Raw genomic sequence first — 15,905 nt, forward strand, 5'->3', positions numbered from 1 at the left:
CTCCTCAAGTGTAACTTTAAAGCTAATAATGGATCAAAGTTTAAACTGGACTTTAAAGTTTTGGTGCAAAAGAATAAATTCAGTTTAGGTTTAGAGTAAAAACCAAACTGAGGTTTACAGAGAAGTTTCAATTGTATTTTCCTTAATTTTAAGCTAGTATAAAATTTTGCTGTTTCAGTTAAAGTTAAACCACGATTAAATCATGTTTAAAAATTAATCCTTGTTGGTTGAACCCAGTCAGTATGACTGATCAGGCTTCTCGTCATTAGGATCATGGACGTGTACTCCGTGTATGTGGTATCTGATATCTGTTATCTGATGATATCAGTACCTGATGTGGATGAATGAGTCAGAGACAGGGACTGATCGTAACATCACACCAACAGAATACTGTCAGAGGTGAGCGTGTGTGTGTGTGTGTGTGTGTGTGTGTGTGAGTGAGTGTGCTTCACGGTCGGTAACCTGAGTTGATTACGGCGTGCGTGGCGCTCTGTCACTGAGGTAATGAATCACTGGGGATGGAGCTCTCACTGCTACTGTGAGGCAGTGCACTGTAATGGCATTTAATGAGGGGGTTTGATGTTGTCACAAGGCACAGCTGTTGTATAAACTCCTCGTGAACTGTATTATTATTTAAAATTCAGCAGGATACTCCATGAAGTTCTCCAGCTTATCACCTTTTATCTCCAAGTGACAGATGTGTTATTTCTGATCCACACACATTTAACCTCCATGCCTGAAATGTCCCTTGTGTATGAAATACTGCTGCATCATTATCTTTCCACATTAGCGCAGTGTCTTGCTGCTTTGTGTACATCAAGACAAAACCTTATTAAGATTCCTCTCTGCAGACTCAACCTGTTGTGTATATGTCTGTCTACATGTTTATTTAATCTCCACGCAGTGTCCCCCATGATGCTTTCCCTTCTAAGACCCCACAAACCCAGCTGAAGTGGAAAGTGTTGGGCTGAGTGATCAGAGAGGTGACTGGCCATACAATTTGAGAATCAGGGGATTTTCAGCCCAATTACCCCACAACCCCTCCTTGGAGGGGCTTCCAGTTCTCTGGGAATGAGACATGGAGCACTCGGTGTCGGATGTCAGTGCACACTGATTGTAGAGTGACAACACGGATCAGAAATAGCAACAGAACGTCTATAAAAGTCGTGGAGGGATCCGGGGCCAGACATAGAGAGCACAAAGAGGGAGACGGGCTAGAAGATACAGCCAGCTGGAGCATCACTGAATCCTCATCGCAGGCACATCCCCAGACCTTCAGTCCGATCAACGAGACCCACCGGAAGCCATCAGTCTGAGACAGACCTTCCTGCAGCAGTGAAGATGCCAATCTGTACCGTCCTGGAGAAGCATAACGGTGTGGTGGTGGGAGCCGAGCTGACATGCACCGTCCGGGAGGAGAACAAGGCTCAGAGGGAGAGCTACAGCGCCGACTGGCAGAGTGTCAGTCTCAAGACTCAACCTCAGGACAGGTGAGAGCTCACAGACCAACCAGAAAACATGCAGGTCCCTGGCATGTGTCACTGGGCTGAGTAGCTTTTTAAAAAATTATGGTACCAGTACCCTTCAAATGATACAGATACCGACAGAGTACTGGGCCATTAAATGTTGCATTATATAAAAAACAAAAATAAAAAAACACTTGCAGTGATTGGCTGTGAGCAAAACCATATGAATGGTTCTTTTTTCGTTAGTAAAGATAATTTACAGATATTGTTGTTTTCTATTGGAAAGAAAGTAATTCTGGCAGATTCTAAAACAGTTCCAGTAGATGCTACTGCAGAAAGAAAGCAGTAATATTTTTCTTATTGATTTTTTTTGGGCTCTCTGAGCACCACAGGACTAGTGCCATCTAGTTCCATTATCATCATGTTAGAGAGAAGACAGAAATGGTCGATACCTCTAAAAATAGACAACTCACCCCAAAACAGAACAGATGGATAAATAGCACTGACGAACTGTCCCTTTAAAAATCTTCTTTCCTATCATCTGATATAGACTGAAATCTATTTGCTCTTTTATTTGGCAATTCTCAGTAAAACTTTTCTCATATTGGAAGGCAGTTGTAATTTAATTAGGCAGGTAGATCAAAATGAGTGCTCCCACAGTGTCTAATTTCAACTTTTCTCTGATGCCTGCAGGCAGACAATGAACATGAATGACACCTCTCGCAGGGAGACTCTGTCACGGCAGTGGCAGGCCCGTTCGCTCACGCAGACCTGCCCCTCCGGTGTCTTCAGAGTGGGCACTGTGGAAAGAGGGGTGAGGGAGCACCAGCTTCTGCCAAAGAGAAACACCCTCCCCTTGCCCATCTTCACCCCTGCAGAGCTGGGCGTCAGGCTCGGACGTGGAGCCCCACACACCGAGGAGGACCTGCAGCCTTTCCCCACCCCAGACGGATTCTGTCCCAGCAGGAGGACCGTGGACGAGATCACAAGAGACCTCCCTCCAGTCAAGCCAACCCTCATGGAGTTCGCCAAAGCGCCCAAAGCCCTGGGCCGTTCCATGTCCCAAGAGGCCCAGAGAGGGTGAAAAAGAAAAAAGAGGAGCTGTTTGGGAGAGACAAAGAGGGTGACAGTTGGGAGAGGATAGTCATTGAGCAAAACGTGTCGGGAAAAAGCATGACAAGGTGTATATAGATTTATCTGTAGTGACATTCATCAAAAGCCCTAAATAACGTAGATCTTTAGCACTATCTGTGTTTCTTGGCGAGCACAGCACCAGGTAAATGTCACACTTTGTCACCGTCGGCATTTGGTGGTCAGTGGTATTAGATATGTGGAGGCAGTGTGATGGAGAGGCAGGGTGTGTGCTCTCAGCTGTGCCATGAGCTGATCTATGCCTGTGCTGGCCAGCTGTCCTCACCGCATCTGCTGATCTCTCAGCCAAAATACTGCCACCCAACTATTGCACGCATGGGTGCACGTTAACCACGCTGCATGCAATTTCTTTTGAATTTATTTTGTATCGAAAAGTGCAAACATCTTTGTTAAGGTAAACGAAAGTGTTATCGGGTTCATGGATTGCTTGAATTGCAATAGGTGGTGAAGGCGTGCAATGACGCAGAAAGTGACAGATGGAAAGTTACATGCAGAGGGAAGTCACAGCTTTTAAAATGTAAAGAGGGGTGGAAAGAAAGAGGGGAAGGGGAGGAGTGAGGGATCGGGGAACGTGGCTCGGAGTTGGTCAACCTCCAGGCCTCCACAAGCCCTTGACACTCTTTGATCTCTGTGAAGAGTACAGAATGCTCCAGCGTAATCACACACTGCGGCTGTACATATGTGTGTGTGTAACTGTGTGTGTCAGCACTTTAATGAAGAGGACTTAGGAAAACCAATAACCTGTTCTTTACTGAGTATTAACTGCCTTGCTAGTTGAGTGGCAGCTCATATATATATCTGATAGAGGACAGAAACTGTATTAACTGAGAATATATAGTGATGTAAATGACGCTGAAATGTGTGCAATGATGTTGAAATATTTTTTCCTGGATATTTATTATTTTTACTAATAAAAGCTGAGCTGCTCCTCGCTCCTCTGTCACTGTGTTTTCTTTCGGATGCAACAAGAACACATTCTGAATATTAGGGCTGCAACTAATGATCATTTTAATAATAACAATCAATCAGTTGTTTGACCAACAAAACATCAGGAAGTGGTGAAAAAGTGTTGATCGCTGTTTCGCAAAGCCCAAGCTGACTTCCTCAAATATCTTGTTTTGTCCACAAATTAAAGATAGTCAATTGATTGGTATATAGGACTCAAGAAACCAGAAAATATTCACATTTGTGAAACTGAACTCAGAGGATTTGGTCATTTTATATTAAGAAATTACTCAAAACAATTAACCGATTATCAAAATAGCTGGAAATTAATTTAATAGTCGATTAATAATTGATTAATCCCTGCAGGTCAGCTCTGTTTGTTTAAAGGTGCATGGATGGAAACAGCTTTGTTCCACAGTAAGGATTCAGTGATTCGAACAATGCTGACAGAGAAAAATGAAGATGGAATATAAACCTGAGCAAAGTTTAATGTAACCATGTTTACAAGGATTCTGACCAGGCAGTAACAGCTGTAACTCTAATAACACTATTTTTTGCAGCTTTAGGCAGGTTCAACACTGTATAACACTATGTAACAGATTTGATTAGACTTTATTGATCCCTGGAGACACTGGGCCGTGGACAATGGGATACAACAAAGAGAAAATGGGATAAATGGGCTGTTCAACATTTTTCAGGCCTTGGACCCCTTAGCTGCTAGACAGACAAGGCAGGAACATCCTACTACATATATTGCGTTGAATAATTAACGATCATCTTGTTTGTGCTTACACGAAACATGGCTAATGTTAGTCTCACTCTCTGCACTTTCACCAGTGGTTTCTGAGGTGGAGTGTATGTCAAAGTCTTTCACTTGTGAAGCTACAAAACGATTGATTGCCGCTCTCAAGAGTGTCTGTACGCTTCGGATACTTGGGATAATTGACCAGTATGTTTCAATAAAATGTAGGTAACTGGTTCGCAACTAACAAGGTTAGCTAGAAGCACACTTTCTACTGGTCTACTGGAAAAAAAATGAAAGACTTCAGCTCATTCACAACTGTCCAGCTCGGCTACTAACCAGAGTAGTGTGCATATTAGTCCAATTAGTCATTGTCAGTTACACCCTAAAGCTCTGGAACAGCTTGTTCACTAAATATTTTTAAAAGAAAGCTAAAAACTTACTAGCTGTGACTTTGCTGATACCGGCCTGGGACTTGCATTTTGCTTTGCACTCATGCACTGCTGTGCATGTTTTTAAAAATGTTTATTTTTATTTGCATTCTTATATTGCATTATATGTAGTCTATTTTTTTTATCCTAATCTGTTTATCTATATCTTTATTTGCATTATTATGGCATTCTATCATTGTTTTTATGCTCTTTCTATATTGTTTTTACATGCAGCACTTGATGCATGTAATATCTTTGTTCTAAAGCACTTTGAGATGCTTTTTCCTGTATGAAAGGAGCTATATAAATACATTCTTCTTCTTATTATTATTATTATTATTATTATTATTATTATTATTATTATTAGCTAGCTCACATGATTCACCAGGATTCAGTGGTAGATGTTTGTCAGTGTTGTATAAATTAAATGGAGCAGACTAATTTATCTTTGCTAATAATATTTTAGATTCATGTTAATGTGTTCATGACAAGAAAAGACAAGGATAAAATCTTTCAAATAATTCTCACAGACCCCCTGTTGAAGACCCAGGGTATAACGTGATAAAATAAATAACTAAATAAATAAATAAATATGCAAGATAAAAAGAAAATATGTCAGTAGCAACAGCACAACAAGAATAAACAATGACAACATTGAAAAGGGCAGATCAATATGCTTAATATTGCATTGTAGGAGTCACAGTGATAAAGCAAATCTGCCAGACAGCCCCATATTTCGGATATATACATATCGTGACAGTGTCCTCCACCCTCTGAACAATCCCCACTTCACCACTTTACATCCCTCATTAATCTTTCATGTTCCCCCTCCTGTGTTTGTTCTCAACACGGAGCACACTGTTCCCTTGTTAGTGTGCAAAGCTGTAATGGATGCGCTGCATCACCTCCTCTTATTCATTTACTCTCTAAATCTACAATTTATTCAGTCTAACTCATCAATTATTACTTTTGCCATTAGCTGCCGTTCCATAATCTCATCCCTCTTCTGAATATTTTTTTTTCCTCTTCCCCCTTTGACCTACTGTCCCCTCCTCTCTGTCGTCACTCTCTCTGGTGTCCCTGCGATAGGCACTCTGTGGTGGTTTGATATTAATAGCTGGGTAAACATTGGCATTACCCTGGAGACAGTGGAGAGACAACCGTATCGGCACGTTCTACCCGTTTGAGCTCTTAATCCATGTGTTTTATGAGAGATTTGGTTGCTGCCTTCACTCCCTCTCTTTAAAATCATCCTCCCACACTGCTGCTAAAACCCTGTGCTCCCCACCCTGCACTGTCACAGCACAATCCAGTTTCCAAACTCCAAATGAACCTCAAAACCCCGCAACTATTTTCAGTGGATGCCAAGGAATGTGGGAATTGAGACGGCATGTGTTGTCACAGACAAATCTAGTAAATTGACATTGAAATTCTTTCCTATGCCTCAGCTGTCATAGCTACACAGTGCTCTCTGTATTATATAATTTGGAACTCTCAACCTGTATACAATACTGCAATATAGTTAATGCAAAACTTGAAGGACAAATCTGTAATATATATACTGTAATAAATCATAAAATGACCATGATATATCACCAGAGATTAAGGAAACACATCAAGTTGAGATTCTCACTTCTCTGACAACAGCCTGCCTGAGCTTCCTTGAGAATAGGGAAGAGGGGGCGAAGGGAAACAACTTTCTTCAATTATAGATAGTACTGGGATTCAAGCTTTTTAATATATCATTTACAGCTCCTACTCACTATTTGGACTGCAGTACTCATTCTTGGATGTGCAATTGGTACATATTGCTCCTTTAAAGGCAAAATATGCAAGACCCTAGAATTCAGAAATGATTACTGCTGTCCAAATAATGAAGCTGAACCATGAACGTGTTTGATATGCAATCTATAGTTGAAGTGATTTTTTCCCGCTGGTCGCTCCACCCAAGACTCAAAGCTTATGGGCAGATTACCTGCAGGCTGTAGGGACATTGAACAGGAGCACAACATTATATTTTGACAATGACAAGCAACAAAAAATCCTATGATCAGTTGTTTATAACTGTCAATTGTCTGTCAATGGAAATTTCAAAGGAGAACATGCTGGCTGTAGAGTTGATGCCAGCTGAGCATGTTTCTTTAATCTCTGATGACATATCGTAGCCATCTTATGATTTAGTACAGTAAATATAATACATAGTTCTCCTTTAAGAATTGGCTCACTCTGTACATTAGCTCAACACCTTTCCATAGACCTGCATTTGAACCAGTGGGGAAAACACTCTGATACTTCAATTGCTATTTAAATATTTATTTAAATTTGTGAATTACACTGTTTCATGCTCTTTTCATGGTTTTATTGCTTGAACTGTCACCACTTCCAGGGACTGAGTAATTTGCCTCTTCTTATCCTTCTAAGTACTCGTCACTGTGTATTTAAAGACAAGGTCACACAGTGTCACACAGCAATCCATCTTAAGTGGCGTCACACTCTTGCTATGTTGCCCATAGTGGTATGAAGTGGCCTACATCAGCAGTACAGCACGCAGAGGCACTGTGAAAGCTTGTCAACACAGGAATACATATTGTATATAGGCTATTATGTACTGTGCGTATTCTGCACAGCTTGTGGTCTGTTTGCCATCCCACTTGACATCTGTTGCTGCTCCCTGCTGGATCATTTGGGTAATGTCGGTTCAACAACAGTAAGTAAGACACTGTTTCAAACTGTTTTAATTCAAAATGACTTGCATGGTTTTATTGTACAGCATTCATGTTGACCTTTCTGGATAATTAGATGGAGGATTAGAGCTGCTCCAGGACGTCCAACAGGCAGGTTTAACTTGTGCTCACTGCTGTTTGTGAGGGAACATGGACTGTTTGTAATATCTAAATCAGGGGTGGACAAACTTTTTCCCTTCAAGAGCCAAAACTGAAACCTACTGTTGGGCCATGAGCCAAAAGCATACACCTGATGTGTTGTATGGATACAAAATGATACTAACATCCCAAGTTCCATTAACTTACTCAGATTGCTGCTCAGATTATGAAAAATAATTAATAATAATAACCCCTTCAAAAGAAGCTTTCCACTTTCTGGGTGCTAACAAAAACCCGGCCAGGTGGTTCTACTGAGAACCTCTTTATATTCTAAGGGTTTGATCTAAAACAAGAAGAACCGTGGACAAACTCTGGGTAGAGCCTCAGCCTTTCAGGAAGAACCTTTTCGGATCCCTTATTTCTTAGAGTGTAGCACCCATTAAAAGAAAAATCACTCTCTCTTCTTCTCTTCTTCTGCCTCGGCAGCACTGTTGCTCTCTAGGAAAGAAAAAAAACAAAACAAAGTATAAAACATCAGACTAATCTAAAGCATCTGATGAACTCATCTTGTCAGCCATTCATAATCAGCTGCGCCATAATCGCTAGTAGCATCCATAATCAGTGCCCCACTCATCATAATTACTGTGAAGCTCGCTGTTGTCACCTCTCTTGTCACCCCGTTTCGGAGGCACCTATGACATCACGGGAGCAGACTGTGTTAATCGGCTGCTGGCTGGGTGTTGATGTGTGGTTGGTTTTTACCTGCTGAGGGAGTGACGTCGGCTCCTGCATTCCCAGTGGTGTTGGGAGGGGGAGAAGGAGGGACAGCAGGCCTGATCAAAGAACAGACACAAAAATTTTCATCAGTGGTTTGCAGTTGTACATCTCATACATGTTTTTATCTGCCTGGTATAAATGAGAAATAAGTTTAAAAACTGCAAAAAATTCAATGTTATCTGCATTTACTCAAAAAGAGATTTAACAAATGGATGTTGGATCTATAGTTTCTGCTCCTAAACCTACTGTAGAGCTTTTAAATAATCTTTTTCCTGGAGGGGGCAACTTGAACAGACAGACTGGACAGTCTTTCTCTGCACTCAGGTCTAAATTTGTTGGATTTTTGCAGCGATTTTGCAGCGATTTTCAAGGCTAAGTTTTCTCTTTTCAGCTCCTTTTATCCACTTTTTGAATATCGTCTTGGAAATAAAGATGCTAACTAGAACTATAAAGGGTTCTTCAGCTTGTCCCCAGGGTAGAACCATTTTTGCTTCCTTGTAGAACCTTTATTAAAGTTCCACATGGAACCACTGAAGAGAGTTCTACCTAGAAACCAACATAAAGGGTTATACCGAGAATCATATGTGAAAGGTTCCATCCAGAACCCCTTATGAGAGGTTCTACAAAGAGCCTGTGGTGTAACGGTTTCAGCCCGAACCCTCTCCTTGAAGAACTTCCAAGCAAGTAGCTCTGTGTAGAACCTTCAGGAAGAACCCTTATTTCATTCTCCTTATAAGAATCTGGGTGTTGACAGTTGGTGAATAAGTGAATACAGGTTTTTCAAGCTCAGCCTGATGGACATGATGTATCTTTGCTTCCCCAAATCATCCTAAATGTCTCTTAAGAAAAGGTTTTGGTGAGCTGTACTGACAATAAATGTGTTGTTGGAGTTGGAACCTCATGTGTGGCATGTCTGATATCACCCTCTTTCAAACTTTACAAACATTTACTCCCTGGTGCAATTTTCAATCACTGTCAAGATATAATTTCATCAGAGTGATAAATTAATAGAAGCAGATTTTCATAGAAAAATACACCTCACAAAGTGGAGCCCCTGCACGGAAAAAAAAAAAAATCCTTCTCTCTTGAACAAAATCTGTGCTCCATTAGTCCATGTTAAATTCTCTCGCCAGCTATAAAAAAATGTCTCAGCTGGCTAGATTCAGAGTAATGAAAGTGCATTTGACTTTAACTTAATCTGACAGCTGATTAGTTGTTGTATGAGATGCAGCAGACTGATCACCTGTCTCTTTGTGGAGGAGAAGAGGTGGGTTTGTTGGGGTCTTGGTGGAACGGTGGGACCGGGTGCAGGAGCCATGCAGGGTGGGACAGGTACGGGACAGGCTGGTAATAGTGGTGGTTTATCTCTTGGTCAGCCTCATTCTCTTGAATAACAACCACATCTCTGGGAGCCTGACATAATGAAGGAGAAAAACAGCTCAGTTTTTATTTCTTAGTGAAAAGTTAAAATCATTACAAAGTTTTTCACTGCTGGAGTTTTAGTTCTGTAACACTGTGAGGCTGCAAGAAAAGAAAAAATAACTCGCTTTGTCACTTATTTTAAAGGACCAGTTTGGAGAATTTTATGGCATTTAGCTGTGAGCTTGGCCTTGTATATTTTTAATTATTTTTTATTTTTACCTTTAACCTCAACCTTCAAACCTTCATCCTACCAACAAATCTAAACTACAGTAACTATCAAAATGTTAACTTTTTTGAGAAAAAGAAAACCACTTATCAGTGAGGCTAAATTGTAAGTCTGTAAGTCTTTTTTTTCTTTTTCTTTTTTAGATAACAAAGTGATTTTTTTTCTGGGACATTCTTTTTGGATGAAACTTTTTCACCCAACAGGTAGATTTGTTTAAAAATTCAAGTTAATTTGTTAACTGAGTCGACCCTGATCCTGATCCCACCGCAGGGCCCAACAGAGGGCTGGAGTATCCAAACGAACTCAGGGCTGACATGGTCATGTTGTTCATGATGACCTGGTACATCTGGGCATTCTGGATCATCATCAGTTCAACAAGGTCTGCATATTGAGAATATAACACCCACACACCCCCACACACAGACACACACACACACACACACACACACACACACACACACACACACACACACACACACACACACATGGCACTATCAGCACCATCCGAGGGTCCTCTGATTGTCTTTATCAGCCTGCTATTCTGTCCTCTTCCCTCGGGGTGACGAGGTGATTAACCCACATTATGTCAAACTGAGGTGGCGAATGTGAGGTGCCAAGCTCAATTTTCTCTCCTCCATGTCAGTCAACATTTGTTCGGCAATGACTCAGCTCGATAAATTATTAAACTCCTCTCCAGCAATACAAATACGCTTTCCAACCAAGATTTGTGAAAGTCTACTCAAGTTACTATAATTCAACTGTCATTTAAACACTAATTTTATATTTGTGGCTGACTATGGCTTTAAGTAGTAGTTGTCGCCCTGATAAATTATTTAATGCTCTCCAGGCGATATGAATGATATCTCTGGGTTCTGCTTGTTTGTGGCTCAGTGATGCAACATTCAGTAACTTGACAAACTTTGTGACATGTCATAATCTTGAAGGGGTTAAGTCAAGTTCATAAATAATTCAAATAATGACAGCTAATGGAAGTCTGAGGGCTCGTCATGCAAAGCACATGTGACTCAATAAGAATCGGCTGGTTGCGCCGGATTAGACCGGCCCTTATCCAGCTGATGCATCTCAAATATAACATCCAGCTACTGTAGCCTGCGTGGGGAAATTCTTCTGTCAGTGTTGTCACTTCCTCGGTTCTTCCCACATTTTTTCAAGCTGAAAATCATTTGCACTATCAAATTGAATATTCTGTCTTCAGCTTCTGTTGATATTCAGTACATGTTCAGAACATGACAGCTGCATGTTAAAGCCCCTACAAGGAACTTTCATATTTTGCTGACGTGAGGACATTCATGATAACTTATTTTCTCATGGTGCTGCTGGATGCACAGTCACAAAATATAATATCTGAAAAAAATTAGTTAATATCTCAAAATAATGACTTATTACCTCAAAGTAATTACTTAGTATCTCAAAATCATGACTCACTATCTCAAAATATTGAGTAACCTCCTCAATCATATTCAATAAAGTTTATTCTTATTTTAAGATATAAACTCATTATTTTGTGATACTAATTACAACTTATTTATCGCACACTATTTAGTATGACATCATTATAAAGACTGTCAGTGTTCTTGCAGTTAGCGTTAACAAATGAATAAAAACTAAATCAGCCTTAACCTTCAAGTTAAATTCATTATTTCCTGGACTTAAACTTAAAAATTGACTAAACTAAAGCCTAAGTGGCCTTGATCCTAAAATGATGAAATTCCAGGCATGATTTGTATTATAAATGATAAGTTGCTTCATGTAGGTTACAATATAATAAACCACAAGTTTGGCTTTTGTTTTATAATCTGAGTAACTCACAGTTGCAGAGCATCTGGGCTTAACTGTTTCCCAGAACCCATATGCACAGTAACAGCCGTTTTATATTTTTAACCTTTGAATCTCTTAACTTCATGTCACTAACTTACAAAACTTCATCATAAACATTGTCTGACTTAAACCTGCTTCAGCACTTGGACATGAAGTTTAACACACACTCTCGCACGCACAAACCCCTGCATATACATTTTATGCAATTGTCCAAGCTCAAGAGGAAACCATAAATAATATATCTGAGTGCTTGCTAGCAAGTGGGTAATGTGACAGACAGGCAGGAACAGCTGTGAGTGTGAAATCCTGAGATTTAGTTTGTGTGTGGTGACAGTCTGCCATACCCTCCTTGACGTGACCACCGGGCCTAATGGAAGCAGCAGAGCCAGGAGGCATCACGGTCGCTGGGAGCTGCTGGAGGATAGTCGGGGGCTGCTGGGGAGCCTGGGGAGGAGAGATGGGACTGTAATGAGGCTCTCTGCCTGGAGGCACAGTGGCTGAGAAAATACTGCAGTATCTACCTATACAGGAGGTGAAGCTCCACTCCACGGGAAGAAAAAAACAATCCAAGGATAAACTTTCCATATGCAAACAACAGGCTCGGGGAGCGACTGATTACAAGTAACAGGATTACTTAATTAGGATACAGAAAGGTAACTGTAATCAAGGACAGTACAGAAAAAAAAAGACATAATCACATTACAGATACATTTCCAAAAAATGGGGATTATTAGCAGGATTAAATTTCTAAAATACAGTTTAAAATGAGGAATGAGATATTACAGTGCAGCGCCCACACATTACAACATTTTATGAGTCTCACAACACCACTCTGGTCTCAGTGAAACCAGCTAATTGCACCGTTTCCAATTAATTATCATGGCCCCTAGTGAAAAAAGATGCTTGGAAATGTCAACATTATTTTGTCTTTAAATATACAAACCAACAACTAACCTTAGCTACACAGAAATTCAGTTAGCTAACCTGTTAATATTACTGCTGCTGAAAAATGTTTTGGGGCTATAGGTGTTGATGCTGGTGAACAGGATGAAGTTAGACCTTTGCTTGTGTTGTATCAGCTCTCAGATGTACGTTGCTTTGGATAAAAGTTTGAGTGTTACGTGTCAACAGCATACCTAACAAAGTATGTTTAAATGCGCATAATTGCAGCTACAGCTGGGCAAACAACAAACAAACAAACAATTTCCTCATATTTGGATTAGGTTAATAACTACAGTTTTTCTAACAAGTGATTGTATGGGAATATATTCTTAAAATAGCCCCCAACCCTAGCAAACAAGATTAAAAACTTCTTCTTCTAGAAATGATAATATTACGACTATAAGACCAAGGATCAGTGATAGTTTTTTTGTTTGTTTGTTTGAGCTACACAGAGAGCAGAAGGTTGTTGCTAAGATAAAGAGCTTTAGCTGACAGCCTATAACCAGAGACGAGAAAGAGTTAAAACAATTCACACTTACAGGAAGTATCTGAAAAGCATGCGGATCATACGGCTCAAAGTGTGGATAAATATCTTCTGTCCACGCCATATGCGAGAGCTTCAGCTGATATTATTTACAAGCTATTCAGTATGTAATTCTAACCTGTTTGCTGAAATACAGAGGCACACAGTAGCAGGTTGCCAAGGTGCCAAAAACACAAGCAACAGTCTGCACATGCATATGCACACACACATACACTCACCCACACAACACATCAAGCCACACACACACTTCCTCCGTCTGTGATCACTGCATTGACCCACAGAATGCAGACTCTTTGTGTAATTAAGCTCATTTTGGAACCCAAAGCAGAGCAGCTGGTAACTCACAGAACCAAACTATATTAGACTGCATATAAAAGTATCCACCTACTCTTGACTTTTTTATGCTTTATAGTTTTACAACAGTGAATCACTGTGGATGTAATTACTTTTTATGACACTGATCAAAAAAGCTCTGTCTTTTAAATGTCAAAGTAAAATTAACTATAATTTAATTTAAATCCGTCAATGGTATGGTGTCGCTGCACATGATTCAACTCCATCGTCTCTCTCTCCGCAAAAATAGTTTGAAAACATCTTTTTCTATCATTTTACAATCTGGAAAAAACTGAACTCACATTAATAGATCGGTTAAGTTTATTTGAACGTTGCAACCTTGCAGTTTATGTCACAGCAATGAATCATGCTGCAACATGATTCAATAGGCTTGATTGTTTTGCCATTTTTGCATAAAGAATTCAAAGTGTACTTGGGATTATTTATGCAAAAATGTCATTTCATTTCATGCATGCATGAAATAAAACTGGTAATTGTAGTCGTGCAATACAAAACTATACATATTCATCATATTTGAATGGGATAGATATAGATATAGAAATACAACAATGCAACAGTTAACCCTTTCTTCTGCATTTGGCCACACAGTCTCATTGACATCACACCTTATGTCCTTTCTTGTACAGTATAACACACTGGGGGATGTAATGTTATGCTGGCAATTTAGAGTCACCAATTAACCCGCATGTCTTTAGACTTTGGAAGGAAGCCGGAATACCTGCCCACATGCAAACTCTGCACAGAAAGGCGCTGTGCCCTCAACTTTTGTTTTAAAGAAATACGGACTGTAACACGTTTGTTGATTTATGATACATACATGTCTATCATATACTGGTTTGTTTTTTATGTGAAATTACGCTACTTATCCCAAAAAATTATGCCAATGTGTTTTAATGAGCTGCAGAACTGTGTCCAAATTCCTTGTGTGTAATTTGAGGAATACACACTGTATGTACTTTGCTGACAGTGCACATGAAGAGGAACAGAAGAGTTAAATCAGTGACTTGGTTACACTTCAGCTTTTTGCGAACTTCCAGCAAGAACAAAAAAAAAATGGTTAGATTTATTTGTTTATTTCTTTGTTTTGTGATCTGTCACTGAAGCTGTTGCGCCTCTACACACAAGTTTTCCCACTCAGCTGTGTTGCTCTCATTTTAAACTGTGGCAGAATACCGTCCATCAACACACCCCTACAAACACACACACACACACACACACACACACACACACACACACACACACACACACACACACACACACAGAATCAAAAGGTGAGTGAGTTTAATCTGCATGATGGCACTTCAAAGTATATATTGTTTCATTTTCCAGCACTAAAATGTAATGTGCTACTGGGACACTGAAATGTGTTTACTGAGCTTTTCATTTAGAATGAAACTAAAGATCAAAACTAAATAAAGGACACATTGTCTATCTCTCTAGCTCACAGAGGTGCTGCTCGTGGCTCAGTTACATAATAAAATATTTATATGATTCCTAATGGCTACAACACTATTACAACAGGTGATAGCATACACTACACCCTTAATCAAGAAAGTAGGGCTTACAGATACGTTTAGACTGGATCTAAATTGGGCAGCACTATTAGCTGCAAAAAAAAAAAAAATACAGTTAGAATAAGGTTTATATCATATGAATGTATTGCAAGGAGATATAAGTTCATGTTGTGGTTTAAATCAGATTTTTTTTTTCTCAGCCAAGGACCCCTTGAAAATCGTGTATGAACCAGGAAGACAAAACAGAGATATGTAGAGAGAGTCAGTTTCCACCATTTAAACAAAAATGTAGTAAAATTTGAATGAGCAACCGGCCGCAGCATCTGCATGGGTCGCCATTACCGCAATCAGATGCTATCATGCAATAATAGTCCACATTAAAGTTACCTGTTGCTAAACAGACTCTGAAAGCAGAGCCACATGCTGAAGCTCAAACAGCTAATAAAAACCAGGAAGAAGATGACATGCCATAGATGAACAGCTCATGTGCTTTACAGGTGACTTGTGGGTGACGCATGCTTGACCGGTGAAAGGAAGATTTGTTATGAGTTAGAAATTGTTAGATTAGAACATAACAACTATTTTACATTTAAAACTTAAAAAAAATATCTTTTTCTTGGGTCGGGATCAATACTGAGCCTACGCAGAATAGGTGTCACTGTAGTTTTTCCCTGATTGTAGAAACTTATACAGTTGCCTTGTTTTAAACTGCCCCCGGTCTTCCCACAG

The 15,905-nt window shown here is 39.8% G+C and overlaps 2 protein-coding genes across 2 annotated transcripts; one reads left to right on the forward strand and one right to left on the reverse strand.

Moving 5' to 3' along the window:
- The first annotated feature begins 1,174 nt into the window (after positions 1–1,174).
- Positions 1,175–3,549, forward strand: tcap (titin-cap (telethonin)). Its single transcript, XM_084745098.1, has 2 exons — positions 1,175–1,490; positions 2,160–3,549. The coding sequence occupies exons 1-2, from the start codon at positions 1,342–1,344 to the stop codon at positions 2,548–2,550; spliced, it is 540 nt and encodes a 179-aa protein (XP_084601224.1). The 5' UTR covers positions 1,175–1,341; the 3' UTR covers positions 2,551–3,549.
- A 4,230-nt stretch (positions 3,550–7,779) lies between these two features.
- Positions 7,780–13,372, reverse strand: LOC146309221 (proline-rich protein 29-like). The gene is given in 6 exon segments (XM_084744969.1): positions 7,780–8,317; positions 8,319–8,391; positions 9,579–9,773; positions 10,262–10,364; positions 12,167–12,266; positions 13,304–13,372. Coding segments are annotated over 6 exon segments (627 nt in total). The 3' UTR covers positions 7,780–8,230.
- Positions 13,373–15,905: the final 2,533 nt, after the last annotated feature.

This window comes from Lutjanus erythropterus, chromosome 19 (genome assembly GCF_056507025.1).
Source record: "Lutjanus erythropterus isolate fLutEry1 chromosome 19, fLutEry1.hap2, whole genome shotgun sequence".
Taxonomy (NCBI): domain Eukaryota; kingdom Metazoa; phylum Chordata; class Actinopteri; order Lutjaniformes; family Lutjanidae; genus Lutjanus; species Lutjanus erythropterus.